General features: G+C 40.4%; 2 protein-coding genes across 5 annotated transcripts in view; one reads left to right on the forward strand and one right to left on the reverse strand.

The window, feature by feature from the left end:
- The window catches only part of CCNDBP1 (cyclin D1 binding protein 1), an 18,980-nt gene extending 10,216 nt beyond the window's left edge, over positions 1 to 8,764 (forward strand). The window contains exons 10-12 of one of the 2 annotated variants that reach the window (XR_002824754.1): positions 1,513 to 1,573; positions 7,971 to 8,017; positions 8,278 to 8,308. Coding sequence is in view for 1 of the 2 variants with exons in the window: in XM_004380677.2 (XP_004380734.1) it covers positions 1,513 to 1,573; positions 7,971 to 8,017; positions 8,278 to 8,392 (223 nt within the window). In the remaining variant the exon portion in view is untranslated. Of the gene's footprint in view, positions 1 to 1,512; positions 1,574 to 7,970; positions 8,018 to 8,277 lie in introns of both variants that reach the window. The other variant, XM_004380677.2, reaches the window with a different exon arrangement.
- A 25-nt stretch (positions 8,765 to 8,789) lies between these two features.
- EPB42 (erythrocyte membrane protein band 4.2) overlaps positions 8,790 to 23,496 on the reverse strand; it is a 33,087-nt gene continuing 18,380 nt past the window's right edge. For 2 of the 3 annotated variants that reach the window (XM_023735203.1, XM_023735205.1), the window contains 5 exons: positions 17,683 to 17,925; positions 15,900 to 16,235; positions 13,558 to 13,718; positions 12,307 to 12,440; positions 8,790 to 10,438 (listed from right to left, as the gene is read on the reverse strand). In XM_023735203.1, the coding sequence (XP_023590971.1) occupies positions 10,276 to 10,438; positions 12,307 to 12,440; positions 13,558 to 13,718; positions 15,900 to 16,235; positions 17,683 to 17,925 (1,037 nt within the window). In that variant the 3' untranslated portion in view covers positions 8,790 to 10,275. The other variant, XM_023735204.1, reaches the window with a different exon arrangement.

A 23,496-nucleotide genomic window follows, 5' to 3' on the forward strand; every position in this document is an offset into this window, starting at 1 on the left:
ATGTTGTGGGGTTGTTAACCAATGTCATAAAACAACATGCGTACTCCTGTTTCATGAGAAACTATTTGTTCTGTAAGCCTTCACCTGAAGTACAATAAAATAAAATAAAAAGAGTGCCAGTCTCTGTGCAACCTCTCCAACATTTGTTATTTTCTGTTTTTTGGATTAGTGCCAGTATTATCAAGGTGAGATGGTATCTCATTGTAGTTTTGATTTGCATTTTTGTAATGGCTAATCATCGTATTTCCTCATGTGTCTGTTAGCCGCCTGAATATCTTCTTTGGTGAGTTGTCTGTTCATATCCTTTGCCCATTTTTTAATTGGATTATTTATCTTTTTTGTTGTTGAGGTGTTGAAGTATTTTGTAGATTTTAAAAATTAGACCCTTGTTGGATATGTCTTAGCCAAATTTTTTTTCCCAGTCTGTAGGTTCTCTTTTTACTCTTTTGGTGAGGTCTTTTGATAAGCATAAGTATTTAATTTTTAGGAGCTGCCTGTTATCTAGTTTCTTTTCTGGTGTTTGTACATTGTTAGGTATGGTTTTTATTCTATTTATGCCATGTATTAGGGCCTCTAGCATTGTCCCTATTTTTTTCTTCCATGATCTTTATCGTTTATGTTTTATCTATTTTGAGTTAGTTTTTGTGTATAGTGTGAGGTATGGATCTCGTCATTTTTTTGCAGATGGACATTCAGTTATGCCAGGACCATTTGTTAAAGAGACTGTCTTTTCCCCATTTAATGGCCTTTGGCCCTTTGTCAAATATCAGCTGCTCATAGATGGATAGATATACGTCTGGGTTCTCAATTCTGTTCCGTTGGTCTGTATGTCTCTTGTTGTACCAGTACCAGGATGTTTTGACTACCGTAGCTGTATAATAGGTTCTAAAATCAGGTAGTGTGAAGCCTCCAACTTTGTTCTTCTTGAGTAATGCTTTACTTACCCGGGGCCTCTTCCCTTTCCATATAACGCTGGTGATTTGTTTCTCCATCTTGTTAAAGAGTGCTCTTGGAATTTGAATTGTGATTGCCTTGTATCTGTAGATTGCTTTGGGTAGTACTGACATTTTCACGATGTTAAGTCTTCCTGTCCATGAGAGTTTGCCCCATTTTTGTTGATATTAAATTTGATCACTTGGTTAAAGTAGTGCCCACCAGAGTAAAGGTAAAGGTACCTTTTACCCAGTGATTTTGTCTTCCTGTGATGAGCCTTAACATTTATCAGTTATTAAATTGATGGTTTCAGAGCTTCACATTTTTACTGAATTAATTATGTCCTATTCCTATGACCAAAGGAGTTTTTCCCCTCCAGCTTCCTAGTGAAATGGGACATGTATATGTTCAGTAAGTACTTGTTGAATTGATTTCTATATTGGTTGCCTGCTTGTCCAATTTAAGACATCTGTGAGACAGTCATTTTTTCTCACTAGTCACATCCTTAGCTGTGTATTGGAAACCAACTGAGTTTTGTTTCCTTTTTTGTTAATGATTATTTTTGCTTTTTCCTCTTAGCGTGGATGATTTGGCTCTGAGCATATATCCACCTATGTGCCACCTGACTGTGCGAATCAACGTAAGTACCTACTTTGAGGGAATAGCTACAGACTTAATCTGTAGAATTCCTTGATCACTAGTTTTTCATCTAAGCTATAGGGTACATATTTATTTGTAACACTTGGATGAAAGTACAAAGTGACTGTCCTAATTCTTGCATTTATTTGTGCTTGATAAATATTTGCTGAAGTTTAATTATTATAGCCATCAGCTTTGATAGTTCTCTTCTCCATAACCACTTGGGGAACCCTTTAGAAAAACCCAAAGACCTTAGAAAATGTAGCTTTGAAACGAAAGTCTTAATTACCACACTGTTTCAAGAACCTCTCAACCTGAAGACACAGTTTCTAATTTCTAGTCTAGGCAGAAATAAGTATTCCAGCAACATACTTGGTTCTAATATAAATATACTGTTTGATTTAACCACCAAGCTCTTTAAACGTGCAATTTTATTGTTTTCTTTTAAGTGCTGTGCCCTTTGCTGGAGAGTTGTGTTTTCTTATTTTTATAAACTCAAGTTCGTAACCATAATGGTATTGGAAAGAGAGTAAAACTTCCAGTTGGCTTATATTTTATAATTTAAACTAAGTAGTTCTAATAATATTTGATAAATTAGATAGTGGAAATTAGACTCATCAAATTTATCTTCATAATGTGCAAACACCTTGAAGTAGAATAGGATTCTTTGGACATCAACTTTTTAAAAATTGACTTCCTAATAAATAAACATCTTTAGCCATGTGCTTTGTCAGTTAATCCATAACATAATATCTACTGTACTGATTTAAAAATATATACTGTATGTGTGTCTTATGTTATACTAGTGGTGTATGTACATTTCCATGTTATCTTGATATTGATGCTTTTAAAATTCTATATGTGGGTTTAAAAAAGTCAGTTATCTCTGCTTTATAGTCTGAGCTGTTAGCAGTTGGGAGGAATTGAGGTTACACTGTTCCTTTTTCTGTTTTTTTGAATTAAAATCTTATATATCAGTTATTACAGTGAATGTAAATGGACTAAATGCTCCAATCAAAAAGCAGAGAATGACAGAATTGATAAAGAAACATGATCCAACTATATGCCATTTACAAGAGACACACCTTAAACCCAAGGGCACAAATAGTTTGAAAGTGAAAGGGTGGAAAAAATATTCCATGCAAATAATAACTAAAAGAGAGCTGGGGTGGCAATCTTAATATCAAACAAAGTAGGTGTCAGAAGAGATAAAGATGGACATATAATGATAAAAGGGTCAATTTATCAAGAAGATTTTATATATATATATATGCACCCAACACCGGGGCACTTAAATATATAAAGCAAACACTGTTAGAATTGAAGGGAGAAATAGATAGTATTACAGTAATAGTTGCAGACTTCAATACACCACTTTCAATATTGGACAGAACATCTAGAAAGAAGATCAACAAGGAAACATAGGACCTGAGTAACACTATAAACAAACTAGACTTAACAGACGTCTACAGAACACTCCACCCCAAAACAGCACAATATACACTCCAGTGCACAAGTCATTCTCCAGGATAGACCAAATCTTAAGTCACAAAGCAAGTCTTGATAAATTTAAAAAGATTGAACTCATACAGAGTGTTTTCTCTGACCGCAATAGAGTGAAAGTAGAAATCAATAACAGAAAAAAACCTGGAAAGTACACAAACATACAGAAATTAAGCAACACACTATTAAATTACCAATGGGTCAAGGAAGACATCAAAAGGTAAACCACATATTTCTTAGAATCAAGTGAAGATCAAAGCACAACATATCAAAACTCACGGGATGCAGCGAAGGCAGTACTCAGAAACTTGTAAGAATAAATGCCTACATAAAAAAAGAAGAAAAATACTAAATTAACAGCCTAACTCAACAACTCCAGGAAGTAGAAAGAGAAGAGCAAACTAAGCCTAAACCTACCAGAAGAAAGAAAATAACAAAGATCACAGCAGAAATAAATAAAATAAAAAAACAGAAGAACAATAGACTCAATAAAATCTGAAGTTGGTTCTTTGAAAAGATCAATAAAATTGAGAGACCTTTAGCTGACCAACAGAAGAGGAGAAAAGATGCAAATAACCAAAATAAAAAACGAAAGAGGAGACATTACAACTGACCAGATAGAAATAAAGAGAATCATGACAGACTATTATAAACAACTGTATGAAAACAAACTGGATAACCTAGATGAAATGGACAAATCCTTACAAGCACGCAACCTACCCAGACGGACTCAAGAGGAAATAGAAAGTCTCAGTAGACCTATAACAAGTGAAGAGATTGCATCAGTGATCACACACCTCCCAAGGAAAAAAAGGTCCTGGACCAGATGGCTTCACTGGGGAGTTCTACCAAACATTTAGAGAAGAATTGACACCAGTACTGTTTAAACTCTTCCAAAAGATAGAGAAGGAAGGAATACTTCGTAATTCATTCTATGAAGTAAATATAACCCTGATACCCAAACCAGACAAAGCCACTACAAGAAAAGAAAACTACAGGTCAGCATCTCTTTTGAATATAGATGCAAAAATCGTCAATAAAATGCTAGCGAACAGAATCCAATAGCATTTTAAAAGAGTCATACACCATGCCCAACTGTGATTTATTCCAGGAATGCAGGGATGGTTCAACCTGAGAAAATCAATCAGCATAATACACCACATCAATAGAACAAAGGTAAAGAACTACATGATCATCTCTATGGATGCAGAAAAAGCATTTGATAAAATCCGACACCTTTTCTTGATGAAAACCCTAAAGAATATTGGAGTACAAGGAAAATTCATCGATATTTTTCAGGGCATATATGAAAAGCCAACAGCCAACATTATGCTTAATGGAGAAAGACTGAGAGCTTTCCCCTTGAAATTGGGAACAAGACAAGGATGCTTGTTGTTAAACATTTCTATTCAATATTGTATTAGCAGTCTTAGCCAGAGCAATAAGACAAGAAAAAGGAATAAAAAGTATCCAGATTGGAAAAAAGTAAAATTATCTCTATTTGTGGATGATATAAACCTATATATAGAAAATCTCAAAGAGTCCACAAGAAAACTTCTAGAGGAATTTAGCAAAGTTGCAGTGTACAAGATCAGCAAACAAAAATCAGGTGAGTTTCTATGCACCAGCAATGTGTAAGGGAAATTAGGGAAACATTTCCATTTAGAATAGCATCTAAGAGAATGAAATGCCTAGGAATAAATTCAACCAGAGACATGAAGGACTTATACAATGAAAATTATAAAACACTAATGAAAGAGATTTAAGAAGTCTTAAATAAATGGAAAGATGTTCCATGTTCATGGATTGGAAGATTTAATGTTGTTAAGATGTCAGTACTCCCCAAAATGATCTATAGGTTTAGTGCAGTCCTGTTCAGAATTCCAACAGCATTCTTTACAGAAATAGAAAAACTAATTCTTAACTTTATATGCAATGGCAAGATACCTTGAATAGCTAGAACAGTGTTGAAAGAGAAGAACAAAGTAGGAGAACTCACACTTCCTGATTTTAAAACATACTATGCAGCTATGGAGCCGTGGTGACCCAGTGGTTAAGAGCTACGGCTGTTAATCAAACGATCGGCAATTCAAATCCACCAGCCACTCCTTGGAAACCCTATGGGGCAGTTCTGCTCTGTCCTATAGGGTTGCTGTGTGTCGGTATCAACTCGATGGCAATGGATTGGGGTTTTGTTTTTTTTTTAATTTTTTATGCAGCTATAGTAATCAGAACAGCCTGGTGCTGGTATAACAATAGACACATAGACCAATGGAATAGAGTTGAGAGTCCAGAAATAAACACCCACGTCTATGGACAACTGATCTTTGATAAGGGTACTAAGTCCATTCAGTGGGGAAAGAGGAGTCCAATAAATGGTGCTGGGAAAATTGAATTTCCACATGCAGAAAAATGAAAGAAGATCCATGCCTAACACCATACACAAAAACAAATCCAAAATGGATTAAGGGCCTAATTGTGCAAACTAAATCCATAAAATTCATAAAAGAACAAACGGGCAACCCTGTCAGGCCTAGCTTTCAACAGTGGATTATGTAATATAATAATAACAGCACAAACAGCTAAAGACAACATAAATGGGACCTTATAAAAATTAAAAACTTCTGTTCATCAAAAGACTTTACAAAAAAAGTGAAAAGTCAAGCTACCGACTGGGAGAGTATCTCTGGAAACCACATATCTGAAAAGAATCTAACAACTAAAATGTATATAAAACTTCACCTTAACAGCAAAAAGCCAAATACGCCAGTCATAAAATGAGTAAAGGACTTGAATAGACATATCACCAAAGAGGACATTCAAATGGCCACCAAACACATGAAAAGATGTTCAGCGCCATTAGACATCAGAGAGATGGGAGTTCAAAACCACAGTGAGATACCATTTCACTCCCATAGCTAAGATTAAAAAAAAAAAAAGAATGTTGTCAAGGATGTGGAGAAATTGGAATTCTTGTCTATTGATGATGGGACTGCAAAATGGTACAGCCGTTGTGGAAAACAGTGTGGCATTTCCTCAGAAAACTAGAAATTGAAACTATCATATGATCCAGCAATTCCACTCTGAGGTATATACCCAAAAGACTGGAAAGATGAGACTAAAAAAGAGACTTGTATACCAGTGTTTACTGCAGTACTATTTACGGTAGCCAAAAGGTGGAAGCAACTTAAATGCCCTTCAGCAGATGAATGGATAAACAAAATGTGGTACATATATACAATGGAATACTACTCAGCCAGTAGGAGAAATGAAGTCTTTTTTTTTTTTTTTTTTTTTGTCAGCCAGTATTTTTATCCAGTCTTTTTTCTGTGATGATTATTTGTTTGTGGGGTTGAGGTGTTATTGTATACACTCTTCTATTCACACTTTACAGTTCAATATGTATCAAATATTTTACCGTGTCAGAGAAATGAAGTCTTGATACATGCTACAGTATGGTTGGAGCTTGAAGACGTTATGGTGCGTGAAATAAACCGATCACACAAGGACAAATATTGTATGACCTCACTTATATAAAAATCCAAGAAAAGGAAAATGTATAGAGAACAGAGTTTATTAGTGGCTACCAGTGGGGGAGGGAGGGGGAAAAGGGGAGTTAAGGGTGATGGAAGAATTGCATTGATTTAAGGGTAGGGTTGCACAGCAGATTATTGTAATTGCTGTCAATAAGTTGTAGACCTGTAAAAAGTTGAATTGGTAAAAGCTGTGTGAAAGGTATATTTACAACAGTGACAAAAATACAAAAAAATACTGCTGAGGCTGCTTATGTACAGCCAAAGACCTCATGGGGTTTGGTTCCTTCATTTGGAGATTTAGTGTCATGGTTTCATGCAACATCCCAGGTAATTGGCCTGATAATGCATTTAGTGCTTCTGTTCTACCTCCTAGTTCGTTGCATAGTGCCTGGGGTCTTAAAAGCTTGCAAGTGTGCATCCGAGGCTCAAAAATCTGTCTCTATTCACCTGGAGCAACACAGAAAGGAGAGTCAGGAATAGGAGGAGCACATGGAATGTGTGGCTGATTGCCTCCATGAAAAACTGCCTCCTTTGCCATGACCTGAAAGAAGCTGGATGGTGCCTGGGTACCATTACTGAACACTTTGATCAAATATTCCATGGAAGAATTCTGATGTAAGGGAGGAAAATGCAGAACAGAATTTCAAATTCACATGGACTCTAGGGCCATGGAGGGTGGATGAACCCCTAAAACTATTAAGGGTAGGGTTGCATAGCCGATTATTGTAATTGCTGTCAATAAGTTTACACCTGTAAAAAGCTGAATTGGCAAAAGTTGTGTGAAGGATATATTACAACAATGACGACAAAAAAAAAAAAGAGTAGATACTGAGATAATGTTTAAACCTTAAACCAGTAATACCCCTGAAGTCATCTTAAAACTGAACAGTAGTTTAGCTTAACTAGTAAAAAAGGTATGCCTTGAGCATTATGCTCTTTTAAGATCTGTGTATATGAGATCAAATTGACAACAGCAACTTGAAAGATTAGGTAGGAACTTAGGGGGCAGTGAGTTTGTTAATGAGGGAAGAACAGCTCAAAAGGAGAGTGTGAATGGTTGCACAACTCAAAGAATGTAATCAGTGTCACTAATTATACGTGTAGAAAATTAAATTGTTGTATGTTTTGCTCTGTATATTCTCAATGACAACAACCAAAAAAATATAATAATAAAGGATTTTGCTAAATAAAAAGAATCCATAATCCCCCTGCCATAGCCTAATCAGCATTCTTGTGTTTGCATATTTCCTTCAAGATTCTTTTTTTATGGTTTGTATTACTTGAGTCATTTTAATATTTTAGCTCTCCTTTTCTTTGCATGGTAGGGCTCAGAGTGATTAACTTCTGTTTCTTTTCTAGTCTGCAAAACTTGTATCTGTTTTAAAGAAGGCACTTGAAATTACAAAGTGAGTATGAGGATTTTACCCCAAATAGCTCTTTGAGATTATTCTAGGTTTGCCTCCAGCCATTCTTGACTTCCATACCCCTGTTTCACAGAGTGAAAGAAGGTGGGTGTGGGATTTTCTTCCAACTTCAGTTGGGAGTAGCTGAGTTTCTGCAAAGAAACTTGCCTTTTCTTATAATTTCCTTTGTACTTTCTTTGGGTTTAGGGCTTTTCTCCATGGTATCATACATTTAACTTCTCTTTTCCCCATTCCATTTGCAGAGCAAGTCATGCGACCCCTCAACCAGAAGATAGTTGGATCCCTTTACTCATTAGCGCTGTTGATCATTGCATGAACAGAATCAAGGAGCTCACCCAGAGTGAACTTGAGTTATGAGTTGTCATGCTCGTTTGTACTCTCCTTATCTCTTCCTCTCTCATTGTTACACAGCCAGGAGCTGATGTGTGCTTTTAAAATGGGGTCAGAATGCTTTCTGGATCAAAAGAGAGTCCCTGTCTATACTTAACAAGAAATACTATTGCCAAGGTTGTTAGTTAGACCAGACTGGCTATTATTTATAAACCACAGGAGTGTGATATATTTTTCTGTGCTAGATGGAAAAGATAATTGCATGACTATGTGTTCTTGAATTGCCTCAGAGATCCCGGGGAAGCTGCCTCATGCATTTCCTATTTGCAATAAAGTGTGTTGTTTTTTTGTTAAAGGTGCTCATGATTTCAATAAAATAGTAACCTGCCAGTGGTTAAATGAGTACCCTTCCGAAGTTTCTTTCTACCAGAAATACAGTGGGTTGAGACTAGAACATTGCTTTCATTTGGGCTTATGGGTCTAAAGATCTGATTCTAATCCGAAGTATATTTAGAACAAAAATACTATTTAGAAAAGATGGCTCTCTAACTCCTCTTAATACTTCAGCATGTTATATAATATCACATCACTCTTAATCAGTAAGCCGTTTTGAATATTATTCCAGGTTACTTGATCCTCTAAAATTATTTTTTGGCTTTGGGCTCATCTTTTAGGTTTGTCCACCCTGATGAACAAGTTTGTTTTCCTTATACACGCTTACATTGTTCTCTTTGTTGTATAGTACATGTGTCCACAAATGTAAATACCAAATTTTTATAAATTAAAAAAAATTTTATATATAGATAGTTTATATAATTTTAAGAGCCTTTTCAGTTAGTCTTTTTACAAAATCATCATCACTTAATTCTATTTCTGCATCAGTCTGGAAGATCACATATTGGAAAGCAAGTCCCACTTGTAATGATGAGTATTCTGATGGCCTGAGTTGTACTACAGGATCCCCCACCTCTAATGCTGTTCCTCTTCCTTCTGTAGGTGTGATTCTCCACATCTGCTGTGCTCACGTCCCCACCATCTCTCTAGGGATAGTCAGCAACTGCACTTATTCTTTTGAGTGAGTAGTCTGTATTGGGTTGAAATTCCTTAAGCCAAATGAGTTTTAATTTACTTTTTTTAAAAATGCCATTCCGTACTTTTAACAAGTGTCATGAAGAGAAGGAACCATCCTAAAATCAAACTACTAGAGTGCCAAAGCAAAAAAAAACATAAGTTTGTACAGAAGGAATCCAGTTCTTTCTTTTTTCCTGATAGGCCCTATTTTCTATATACTTAATTTTATATTTCTCTAACTGGACCAGATTCATGGTTCTTCAGACTTTAATTATGAGATGCTTAATGAATATAGAACTTGAATAAAGGCTTATCTGTAGTTGAATCTAGAAGCTCATTCTGCTCTCAGGTCTTGTCTATTTTATAAGTTTGTTCAGTCATCTTTGGATCTTTAAGGGTAATAGCAACAATCAGTTTAATCTTAGGATTACCTAAAAATCCAATTTTTAGCTAATATTGTTCCACTTCATCAGAGATACAAGAATGACTTAAATGTTAGAAGCTTTCGCTTATCTATCAGCTGTTGTGTTAATGAGCAGTAAAATGGTTGTGAAAACCCTGAACCCGAGAAATCTGAATGTACTTATCTGAGTACCTTTTCAAAGGTTTCTTATTGCTCAGGCCCGGTAGTTCTGCGACAACTGGCGTTCCTGGCTGCCTTAAGCTGGGGTGACAGAAATGAATGGTAATCTAGTCCAGCTTTAGTCACTCTTCTACTCGTCCCGAATATTGGGATTCATTTGTCTGATGAGCAGTTTCCCTTCCCAACATGTGTTTGGCTTTACGATTGTAGCTTCAAGGGGGTGGTCAGGAAGAGTGGTGATAGAGCTGCTGGATTTTTAAGCTGGAAGTTCAGGGGCTATCACAGTAACATTTTTGTAGTTGGTTAGGTTCTGGAACATGTTGCAGTCCATTTCCACAGTGAGCCTCCAGACTCCCACACGCGTTGGCGTGAACTGGAACTGGGTGCGTAAGGTGCGTCCAGGCCGCACAGTCTTGTATCTGAAATAAAGGAAAAGCAAGTGCTAGTTTTGTCCCAGGTTCATTGCTCTGCTGGTCCCAGTGACTCTGACCCTTCCTTGCTGAAAGCAGAGGTAGACTCTGCAGAAATAAACATCTAAGTACCTTGCTGTTAAAACAGAGGTGATTCTAAGGGGATAGAAGACCAGAGCCTCCCTACACTGAGCTATTGCATGATTGAGAAGAAAAATATCATATTCTCAGTGCTTCCAGGCTGTATCTGTTGTTTCTTTTATTACCTGTGACTTCATTCTGGTTCAGTTCTTAGTACTGGGGTGTATTTGGAAAAGCTATAGTTTTGGAACGCTCATTTACTGCTAAGTAGAGTGGGTGCAGTGGGTATATTGAGAAGATGACAGTATGTTAGCAGGTGGTGTTTAGGGTCCTGTCAGCAACCTCCTGGTCTGCCTCTGGATCTTTTGGTAACTGAGGGAATGATGAAGGTTCCTTTAAGGCGCTTTGCTCCACAGTTGATCTGGGAGACCACTAGACTCCAGTTGAATGTTGGCAGGCCCTCCTCGCAACTGGCAAGAGTGACTCATTGGTTTCATGAGGCAGAGGCAGTGGCTTGATAACCCAACAACCTGTTAGGGACCTCAGGAACAGTAGAAATAGGCATCTTGAACTTTGAACTGTATATTGTGTATTCAACGAAGGATGCAGTGGACATAACGAGAAGAGACATAATGAAAGAAGGTATTTGCAACATCTAAAACTAACAAGAGACTAATGTCTAGAAAATACAGGGAACTCCTACAAACCAATAAGAAAAAGGCAGGAACATCAAAAGAAAACGATATGAACAAACAGTAGAAGAAGAAATTGAAAAGACTAATAAATATGTGAAGAGTTGTAAATTAAAACAATAATGAGATTATTTCTATTAGTCTGGAAAAAAAATAGAATAGTGGATATTGTCAAGAGTGGAGGAGAGGTAGAAATATAAAAACCCTCCTGTACTTTTGGAGGGAGTGTAGGCTCCCGCATCATTCTGCAAACAGTTCTGATGGGTCATATCTATGACCCAGCAGTTCCATTCCCAGGTACATATAAACCCATTGCTGTTGAGTTGATTGCGACTCATGGCGACCCCAAGTGTGTGAGAGGAGAACTACTCCATAGGGTTTTCTTGTAATCTTTACAGAGGCAGTTTACTAGGTCTTTCTTCTTTGGAGCCACTGGATGGTTTCAAACTGTCAACCTTCAGATTAGTAGTTGAGTGCAAACTGTTTCTGCCACCCAGGCTCCTTTTTGGGTATATACACCCCCTTCCGATGAGGATGTTCATTGCAACATTATTTGTGGTGTCGGAAGTTGGAGGCAATCTGGATGCCATCACTATGGAAGTGGAGTGTTACGTAGCAGAAGCAATGGATTAGACGTGGTTGAATCTTAAAAACAGTTCCAAGTGAAAAATAAAAAGATATAACAACATCATTTATATACGTTAAAAATACAGGCTCACGAAGTAACAATACACATTTTACAAGAACGCATACTAACAAAAGGATATACATACCAACAGAAAAATATGGAAGTTGGTGGTGTGAATGAGAATAAAAAGGAATAAGTTAAATAAAATTCTATATTGTGGTGGTCGCCAGTAGAATGCAACTCTGGTCACCCAAGAGACAGCCAGCCCTTCCTGTGATATTCTCTAGTACCCAGCCCCTCTCTGCATAACTGGGGCAGCAGAGTCACGTGGGTGTCTACAGCCTCCCTCACCCCTGTTCCCCTGTAGACATGGTGGCCCCAGGATGAGAGAGGCCATTTTGGTCATTAATCCTGGGTCCCTGCCTTTCTGAGGAGTTGAGATGTTTCAGTAGGACGAGAAATTTGCAGTCTCTTACCTGTAGGTCCTCTCTTTGTGAATGAGCCCCCTTCCATAGATGGAGATCACACAGTCCTCCATGGGAGCATCTAGGGAGTTAGGAATGCTGATAAAGGCCTTAAGAGGTTGATATTGCTCTGCTTTCTCTGGCATCTGTGGGAAGAGGCAAAATCTGGAGCTGGCGCTGCGAGCACAGATCTCCGTCGCTCTCCTCATTGCTGCCATTCTGACTCAAACTCCACAGCAGACTTCTTTACCACTTCTTTACCCCTTTACCTGATCTTCCTGCATTTACTCTTAACCTTGACCCATCAGTGACCATCCCTCATGGTGCTCTCCTCTGCTCCGAAACCTTGGAGGATTTCCCATTGTCTTCCACCTCCTTAGCTTGGCATCCAGGATCCTTCACAGTCTGCCTCCAACCCACCTCTCCAGCCTCACCTGTTCTTCCTTTGACCACATGACATCCCAGCTATGTTAGATACTTTCCCATTCCCAGCACACCCCCAGGGTCCCTTCATTTGGGCGTTTTTGCTCAGCCTTCTTTTTTACCTGCAGTGGTCTTTCCCCATCTCTGCATTGAAAGCTTACCCATATATTTCAAGCCCCAACATAAATGTCACCTCCTCCATGAAGTCTTCCCTAAACCCACCAGCTGGAATTAATCCCCTTTCAGTGAACCCATAGTGACTTTGTACCTCTATTAAAGCACTTAGGTAGAAGAGCGAATGTTGTCTCCCTTACCGAACTTTCTTGAGGGCAGGAACCATGTCTTCATTTTAGCCAGGGTAGACATGTGGAAAGAAGGCTGGACCAGGGGCCATAAGCCTCTGGAAATTTCTGTTTTTATACTCTCGGGCATGTCACTCTCTAGGACTCAGTTTCCTCATCTGAATAATGGGAACAGTTCCACCTCGCTGGGTTTTTTTTATTAGAACAAATAAACGGAAGTGAAAGTACTTTGGAATGTGCATAAAGTACTAAGTAAGCATAAGCTATTATTATCCCTACAAGTATGGAGGCAGCAATTGGGAAGGCCCTGATTTTGGAAATCTTTACTTAACCAACTAAAGAGGTTGAAAAATTTAGACCTTAATAGTATATATAAAAAACCCTCTCTTTCAAGAGAAGGGGGCTTCAAACCTAGATTTGTGGTAATTCTGCACCATGGCCATCTGCTCTGAAGCTTATACCCTGAGGGGCTCGGATTCCTTCTGAAATAGGGACCTGAGAGGAAGTCAGTGAGAGATTCAGGAATGACCGTGCCCACCTCAATGGCAAGGTGTGGTCTGCAAATGGCGATGTCTTCCTGAGCAAAGAGGGTGAGGTTGGACTCAGAGTATGTTGCCATGGCGGTCAGTCTGAGGAAGCTGTTCTCAGGTGGGTTTTGCTCAAAACTGGAGAAGGATAGCCTGTAGGTTTTTCTGTCAACTGAAACACATGACAGGCAGAGTCAGTGTGAAGGGGTAGCACGTCCCAGAAACAACCAATAATTACACACACAACGCAAGAAGTTAGGGTCTCAATGAAGTCAGAAAGATGCCTCATTCCCCACAGCAATTTCAAACGTTGAACTCACTCAAGATCCCACCTTCCACCACCACTGCCATCTCCTCCAACACCATTGGTGGGCTGCCTCAGTGGGATTGTGGAAAGGTCCTTGTGAGCAAGAACAAGTTAACCTCTTTTGACCTCAGTTTCCTTCTCTAATAATAATGCCTACCTCATGGAATGCCTTGTGTTAAACGAGATACTGCAAATGAAGAGCTTATCTCTGAACATGTCACATAGGAGTTGCTGAATATATGCCCAGTTAGTTCCTTCACATTCTCTGCCCTTTGTCTTTGCCTCTTACAGAAGTAAATGAAGCCATTAAGTCCAAATCCTCTTATGCTCATGTTTCCATTCCCAACTTTCAGCTGTTGACTTCTACGCCTGCTGTCATCCCCTCACCCGCAGGGATGAGAGCTCCTCCCTGCCCAAGTTGGATCCTTTGCTTAAATCTCTGCCCCATCCTGACCTTGCCACTAATTATCTGTGTAACCTTGGGCAAATTATTTAACCTCTCTCGGTCTTGGTCTCCTCATCTATAAAATGGGAATAATAATGGTTCCAGTCACATAATGAAGATTAATTCAGTAATGCATATAAAGCATTACATAATGTAATGCATTGAATTGTGTCCCCTCAAAATATGTGTTGTAAATCCTAACCCCTGTACCTGTGGTTAAGGAGCCCTGGTGACACAGTGATTAAGAACTTGGCTGCTAACCAAAAGGTTGGCAGTTCGAACCCTCTAATGGCTCCACAGGAGAAAAGACCTGGAGATCTGCTCCTGTAAAGATTAAATCTAATCTTAAATTATAATCTTTATAGCCTAGGAAACCCTATGGGGCAGTTCTACTCTGTCCTGTCTGGTCGACATGAGTGGAAATCCACTCGATAGCACACAACAACAATAACAATGCCTGTGATTATCTTCCCTTTTGGAAATGGTTTTTCTTTGTTATGTTAACGAGGCAGTATTAGTGTAGGGTGTGTCTTAAATCAATCTCTTTAGAGAAATAAAAGAGCAGATTAAGTAAGCAGGCAAGCACACATGGAGGGGAGGATACCACATGATCACTAAGGAACCTAGGAATAGAAACCAGAAATAGACAAGGACCTTCCCCCAGAGCTGACAGAGAAAGAGAGAGAGAGCCTTCTCCTAGAGTTGGCGTCCTGAATTAAGACTTCTAGCCTCCTAAACTGTGAGAAAATAAATTTCTGTTTGTTAAAGCCACACACTTGGGGTATTTCTGTTATAGCAGCACCAGAGAACTAAGATACGTGTGTGCTCTGGGCCCTGTCTAGCTCCCACACCACTCCTCCCACCCATTCCTCCCATCGTTGGAAAGGGATCAATGATTGAGAGACTAGAGGCAGGGAGACTGGGTAGGAGGCTGTTGTAACACCGAAGAAAAGCTCTAGTCCATGGATTCTCAAACTTGTCTCCACCTTGGGATCACCTGAGGAGTTTTAAAAACCCTGATGCTTGTGTCCCACCAGAGTTTCTGGTTTAACTGGTCTGGGCTGCGGCTTGGGCCTGGAACTTACCCAGGTGATTCTAATGAGCAGTGAAGTTTGGGACAACTGCTCTAGTCCAGGGAATTTAAACAAACCAGTGCCTGGACCTCATCCCAGACCAATTAAATAAGCAAGTCAGGGAGTAGGGGAGACCCTTTACACATATTGTTCCTTCTGCCTGGAATGCCCATGACTCACTTTTCTGTCACTCATCCATTCATCCTTCAGGACCCAATTCAGGTCTGTTTTATTTGGGGGCAGCCTGCTCCAGCCTGGGTCAGATGTTCCCCTGACATTGCACTCTGTTTACCTTGCTGTCATGTTACACCATCGTCATGGTCTGTTTACCTATGTGACTCCCATCTGAACTGTTGTTTTCTCCTTCTGTGTCAAGCCCGATAAATATGTGTGGAAGGATTGAATTAGACAAAGAGGGAGACAAACAGAGGAAGCAGACGGGCACATGCCAGGGAATAGAGCCATCTTGGGAGACCTGCAGGGGGTGCCCAGTGTGTGGGGGTGTCTGGTGGAGCAAGAGAGCTTTACCCAGCTTGGTGCTGAGTGTGAAGGACTGCTTCTCCCTCCAGAGCTTGGCAGCAAGGATACCCTTGTAGGACACTGCCTGGACCTCAGTCGTGAGCTGCACTGTCTTCTCCTGGTTGTTGGGGTTAACCAGGGTCACAAAGAACTGAGCATCCCCTCTCAGGGGCAGGGAGCTGGGTGCTTCCAAAAACAGGTACAAACGATCTACAGTCTCATGTTCCATTCTCTTCTTGGCTCTCTCCTTCTCAGCTCTCTCCTTCTCGGCTCTCTCCTCAGTGCTCTCCATCTCAGCTCTCTCCATCTCAGCTCTCTCCAGCACCTTTTTTTCTTCAAGAGATCCTGAGGAATGGAAGAAACAAGTCTTTTACCTAGCAGGTAGGTTGTTGCTGGGTGCTGTCAAGTTGATTCTGACTCATAGGGACCCCAAGTGACAGAGTACAACTGCCCTATAGGGTTTTCTTGGCTGTAATCTTTACAGGAGATTTCCAGGTCTGTTCTCCTGCAGAGCCGCTGGGTGGATTTGAACTACCAGCGTTTTGGTTAGCAGCCAAGTGCTTAACCCTGCACCACCACGGCTCCTTCCGTAGCAGGTATACTGGTTAAACCCATTGCCACTGAGTTGATTCCAACTCATAGCAACCCTATAGGACAGAGTAGAACTGCCCCGTAGAATTTTCAAGGAGTGGCTGGTGGATTTGAACTGCCAGCATTTTTGGTTAGCAGCTCAGCAATTAACCACTGTGCCACCACTGCTCCAGGAGGTATACCAAAAAAAACCCCAACCCCATTGCCGTTGAGTTGATTCCAACTCACAGCAAGTCTATTTGACAGAGTAGAACTGCCCCATAGGGTTTCCAGGGAGCAGCTGGTGGATTCCAACTGCCAACCTTTTGGTTAGCAGCTGAGCTCTTAACTACTGCACCACCAAGGCTCCTTAAAAGCCCAGAATTAAAATTCATTTACCCACTTCTGCTCAAATGCCAAAGTCACAAAGGCTTTGCAAACCTCTAAGGCTATATGTTGTGTGTGTTGTGTGTGTTGGGTTGTTTCTGGGGCAGTGAAGGAGGAAGACTCCAGGTTAGTGCAAGTGTTCTTGTTTGGATAAATGGTTGGACAGTGGTGCCATTAACTGATTTAGAGGAACAGGTTGGGGGTTATTAGAGGAGGAGGAGGAAGAGGGGGAACATCACAAGTCTTCTGGCAGCTGGGCTTGCTATTGTTGTCAGCTACTATCAGTCGGCCCCCAATTCATGGTGGTCCCGTACACAGTGGAACAAAATCCTGCCCAGTTCTGTGCCATTCTATGATCAGTGGAGGATCGGACCATTGAGATCCATAGGGTTTGCACTGGTCAGCATCATAGTGACATGCAAGCCTCCACTGACAAATGGGTAGTGGCTGCCCATGAGGTGCATTGGCTGGAAATCAGTTGAACCTGGTCCTGCATGGAAGGCAAAAATTCTACCACTGAACCAGGCTTGATGTTAGGTGCATTGTTTTATAGCAGTAGTTTTCAATTTGGCGCAGTTTGTTACAACTTGAGGGAGGGGTAATGGTATCTAGTGGGGAGAGGCCAAGGGTGGTGCTAAACATCCTACAAGGCACAGGTCAGGCCCCACAACAAAAAATTATCTGGCCCAAAATGTCAACAGTGTCAAGGATGAGAAACCCTGATTTATATGATGGAGAAAGGACTGGGGCTCTCTGGCCTGCACCTGTCTGGTGCATCCCTTTCCTCTCGCTGTTTCAGGTCCTGGGAAGCCTGACACCCTTCCCTGCCCAGTACCTTCAGGATACTTGTAGTTCTGAGTGATGTCCTCACAGTGCTCGCTGCCCACACCCTTGGTACTGATGTTATCACCAACATACTTGGTGTTGGAGGCGGTCAGCTCCAGTGTTGCATCGTCATGGCGCTTCCAGACCATGCACTTGGCGTTTACTGCAGCAAAAACGTCTGCTGCTGCAGGGGTCAGAGTCAGTTTCCCCTCCTTGACTGCTCTGACTGGGACCAAGTCATAGGCCTCCAGAACTGAGGGGGAGAAAGGTTGATGAGCAAGAGGAGCCACACTCAGAACTCTGCTGGGGTCAGAGCTGCATAACCTCAGAGCCCATCCTACATCCTATTTTCCCTCCCCTGGGACCAAGGTCAAAGGTAGGTACTAGACTGGGGCATCACAGGTGAAATTCACAAATGATTAGTGATAATACTTTTGGCCTGTGGCAGAAAACCTCTCAGAAATTGGACAGGCAGAACCTCAGAGGAACCATCTGCAGAGACGTTCCTAAGCCATCTTTGCTACTGATATGACAGGAATAAAATCAGTTGCCATTGAGTTCATTCTGACTCATGGCAACCTTTTGTGTGTCAGAGTAGAGCTGTGCTCCATGGGGTTTTCAATGGCTTATTTTTTCAGAAGTATATTGTCAGGCCTTTTCTTCCAAGGCACCTCTGGGTGGATTTGAACCTCCAAATTTTGGTTAGCAGCAGAGCACATTAACCACTTGCACCACCTAGAGACTATATGATAGGAACAGGTCACCTTTACTGAGCACTTACTATGTGCCAGGTTCTGTGCCAGTTCTGTTCCTGGGTGAGAAAGAGCCATGCTTTTATGGCTCCAGAGATTCCTTCTCTGGGCCTCAGCCTATCCTAATATCCCTTCAGCCATAGTCCCCAGAAGCCCCAGACTGAGTGCATTCACCAGCATCTTAAGACCCTGTGTCCTTCACTGAGACTCAACTCCCTGCCCTTTTAATCTAAGCTGGGCTGTCTCTCTACAGCCCTGACACTTGTGTTCTCTTAATCCTGCTGGCATCAGGTCAGCATTCTGTGGTCCACTATCATTCATTCTGCTTCTCCTGTTTTAGAAGATGCAGACGGAGGCAGGGCCAAGATGGTAGAGTAGTCAGACGCTTCCTGTGGTCCTTCTTACAACAAAGACCCGAAAAAACAAGTGAATCGATTATATATGACAATCTAGAGGCCCTGAACATCAAAGGCAAAGTTGAGGAATCAGACTGAGTGGCAGGTGGAAGGAGAGACAGCTCAGAAGCAGCGAGGAATTGCCAGACCTGACCCAGCGAGAGCCGGCACCCTTCAGGCTGGATCGACTGGTGTGCACGGTGAGGCAAGGAGTGGTTTTCGGGGTACGTTTTCCACATTGGGAGAGACCCAGTGGTAGAAAGTCTACTCGGGCCTTCAGAACCAGTGAAAAGTGGCACACAATCAGCCAAAGATAAGTACATACATCTGACCTACTGTGTGGATCAAAAACCCCTTTGGGAAAAATTTTCCTGCCCCCTCCCCGCTCTGCACCAGGTCTTGGGCTGACTTCAGCGATTGCTGTGTCCCCTGGGCTGGAAATAGGACCCGTCACATGCCCTGAGCCATTCTCCTGGCCTTGGAGAGGGAATAAATTAACAAACAGGAAAAAATAATCCACCAGTTCTCCTAAGCTGGGAGCTCAGAGTAGGCACAGCTCCTCTGCCTAGGCACAGGCATAAGGGGTCCACAGACTTTGAATGCCTTTCATCCGTGCATAGACCTGTGTGGGCCCATTTCAACAGCGTAGAGCCTCATTACCACAGTACAACAGGGACTATACCTGAAGCCTGACTTCAACTGTATCAGCTATATGGTGGAGTGGTAGGTTCATGACATTTGACACTGCACTGCCCGTTAAGCAGGGTCCTCACCTACCCACATCAGGGGCCTGAGGACTGGTGGCTCCACACACGCCACCTAGCCATCCATGACAGGGGTCCAAGAATAAGTGGTGCCCCCCAGTCCTTACAGCCAACAGCAATGAGTGCCCATAATCTGGCTGCAAAACCCACCCACCTATGCGCTCTAGGGAACAGGGACATGCTTTCCTCCCAGACACTCAGGGACAGCCATCAGCCCCCTGCCTTGCTCAGCGCGCAACCCCCTACTGCAGCCAGATACCTGTGCCTACACCAATCACCTATGCCAGTCTAGGACTGTAGGTGAGAGCCTGAACCACACATTTGGTGACTGACTACTTCGACACCTGAGCTGAATCCGTAAAAGAAAAGTAAATGGACTCCTGGGCTCACATACCTAGTAACAGATCTAACCACCTGGTGACAGGACGTTAGAGCCTTCAAAGGTGCCAGTAATCAAACTGGCTCACACAAGCAGCCTATTTGGACATATCAAAACAAAATAAAACAAGAAGCTAGGACACAGTAAGCAAACATAAAATAACTTATTGATGGCTCAGAGACAACAGTTCATATCAAATCACATAGAGGCAGACCATGATGGCTTTAGCAAGCTCCCAAAACGAAGAAATTTGCCGGAGGAAGAGAACTACTTGGAATTACTGGAGATAGAATACAAGAGATTAATATACAGAACTCTTCAGGAGATCAAGCAAAATGCAGAGCAAGCCAAGGAACACACAGACAAAACAATAGAGGAATTTAAGAAGATTAGAGAAGAGCATAATGACAAATTTAATAGGCTGCAAGAATCCGTAGAGAGACAGCAATCAGAAATCCAGAAGATTAACAATAAAATATCAGAATTAACTCAATAGAAAGTTATAGGAGAAGCAGAATTGAGGCAATAGAAGTCAGAATTAGTGAAATTGAAGATGAAGCACTTGACACTAACTTATTTGAGGAAAAATCAGATAAAAGAATTTAAAAAATGAAACTCTAAGAATTACATGGGACTCTATCAAGAGGGATAACCTACGAGTATTGGAGTACCAGAACAGGGGGATAACAGAAAAGACAGAATTGTTGAAGATTTGTTGGCAGAAAACTTCCCTGATATTGTGAAAGATGAAAAGATACCTATCCAAGAAGCTCATCGAACCCCACTTAAGGTAGATCCCAAAAGAAAGTCACCAAGACATGTTATAATCAAACTCGCCAAAACCAAAGATAAAGACAGAATTTTAAGAGCTGCTAGGGAAAAATGAAAAGTCATCTACAAAGGAGGGTCAATAAGATTAAGCTCAGACTACTCAGCAGAAACTATGCAGGCAAGAAGGCAATGGGATGACATATACAAAGCCTTGAAGGAAAAAAATTGCCAGCCAAGATTATATATCCAGCAAAACTGTCTCAAATATGATAGTGAAATTAGGGCATTTCCAGATAAACAGAAATTTAAGGAATTTTCAAAAACCAAACCAAAATTACAAGAATACTAAAGGGATTTCTCCAATTAGAAAATCAGTAACATCAGATAACAACCCAAGACTAGAACACAGAACAGAGCAACCAGGTATCAACCCAGATAGGGAAGACACAAAAGTAAATCAAAGCTAGAACACTGGAAATAGGGAAACAGAGATGTCAACATGTAAAAGATGACAACATTAAAACAAAAAAGAGGGACTAAAAAATGTAGTCAGATCTTTCATATGGAAAGGAAGTCAAAGTGATATAAAGAAGTAAAAGACTGGTTTAAACTTAGAAAAATAGGGGTAAATATTAAGGTAACCACAAAGGAAACTAACAGTCCCACATATCAAAATTAAAAAACAAGAAAAACTCAGCAAATACAAAATCAACAACAATGAAAAAGAGGAAAAGAAAATACATAAAGAAAAACGACTCAGCACAGAAAATTAAGTGGAACAAAGAAACTGTCAACACCACACAAAAAACGACATCAAAATGACAGCACTAAACTCATACCTATCAATAATTATGCTGAATGTAAATGGATTAAGTGCACCAATAAAGAGAGAGTGGCAGAATGGATAAAAAAAAAACACAATCCATCTATATGCTGCTTACAAGAGACACATCTTAGACTTAAAGACACAAACTAAAACTCAAAGGATGGAAGAAAATACATCAGGCAAACAACACTCAAAAAAGAGCAGGGGTGGCAATATTAATCTCTGACAAAATAGACTTTAAAGTAAAGTCCCTCACAGAGGATAAGGAAGGACACTATATAATGATTAAAGGGTCAGTACTCCAGGAGGACATAACCAAGTAAATATTTACACACCCAACAACAGGGCTCCAAAATACATAAACTCTAACAGTATTGAAAAGAGAGATAGACAGTGCCACAATAATAGAATCAACACACCACTTTTGGTGAAGAAGAGAACATCCAGAAAGAAGCCCAGTAAAGACACGGAAGGTCTAAATGCTGCAGTCAACCAACTTGATCCAATAGACATATACCAAACACTGCACCCAACAGCAGCCAAGTATACTTTCTTTTCCAACACACATGGAACATTCTCCAGAATAGACCACATATTAGGCCATAAAGCAAGCCTTAACAGAATCCAAAGCACTGAAATATTACAAAGCATCTTTTCTGACCATAAAGCCATGAAAGTAGAAATCAATAACAGAAAAAGCAGGGGGGGAAAAAAAAACACATGGAAACTGAACAACACCTTGCTCAAAAACTACTGGGTTATAGAAGAAATTAAGGATGGAATAAAATTCACAGAATCAAATGAGAATGAAAACACATTCTACCAGAACTTTTGGGACACAGCAAAAGCAGTGCTCAGAGGTCAATTTATAGCAATAAATGCACACATCCAAAAAGAAGAAAGGGCCAAAATCAAAACATTAGCCCTGTAACTCAAACAAGTAGAAAGAGAGCAGCAAAAGAAGCCCTTGGGCGCCCGAAGAAAGGAAATGATAATTAGAGCAGAATTAAATGAAATAGAGAATAGAAAAACAATTGAAAGAATTAACAAGACCAAAAGCCGGTTCTTTAAAAAGATCAACAAAATTGATAAACCACTGGCCAAAGTGACAACAGAAAAACTCGAGAGGATGCAAATAACCCAAATAAGAAATGAGATGGGCGATATCACAACAGACCCAACTGAAATTAAAAAGAATTAGAATACTATGAAAAATTGTACTCTAACAAATTTGAAAATCTAGAGGAAATGAACAAATTTCTAGAAACACACTACCTACCTAAACTAACACAAACAGAGATAGAACAACTAAATAAATCCATAAAAAAAGAAGAGATTGAAAAGGTAATTTAAAAACTCCCAACCAAAAAAAACCCTGTTCTGGACGGCTTCACTGGAGAATTCAACCAAACTTTCAGAGAAGAGCTAACACCACTACTACTAAAGGTATTTTAGAGTATAGAAAAGGATGGAATACTCCCAGACTCATTCTGTGAAGCCAGCCTAAGCCTGATACCAAAACCAGGTAAAGACACCAGAAAAAAAGAAAATTACAGACCAGTAACCCTCAGGAACATAGATGCAAAAATCCTCAACAAAATTCTAGGCAACAACACATTAAAAAAATAATTCACCATGACCAAGTGGGATTTATACCAGGTATGCAGGGATGGTTCAACATTAGAAAAACGATCAATGTAATCCATCACATAAAACAAAAGACAAGAACCACATGATTTATCAATCGATACAGAAAAGGCGTTTGAGAAAGTCCAACACCATTCATGATAAAAACTCTCAGCAAAATAGGAATAGAATGGAAATTCTTTAACATAATTAAGGCCATTTATACAAAGCCAATAGTCAACATCATCCTAAATGGAGAGAATCTGAAAGCGTTCCCCTTGAGAACAGGAACCAGACAAGGATGCCCTTTA

The sequence above is a fragment of the Trichechus manatus genome, unplaced genomic scaffold (assembly GCF_000243295.1).
Source record: "Trichechus manatus latirostris isolate Lorelei unplaced genomic scaffold, TriManLat1.0 scaffold00076, whole genome shotgun sequence".
Classification (NCBI taxonomy): domain Eukaryota; kingdom Metazoa; phylum Chordata; class Mammalia; order Sirenia; family Trichechidae; genus Trichechus; species Trichechus manatus.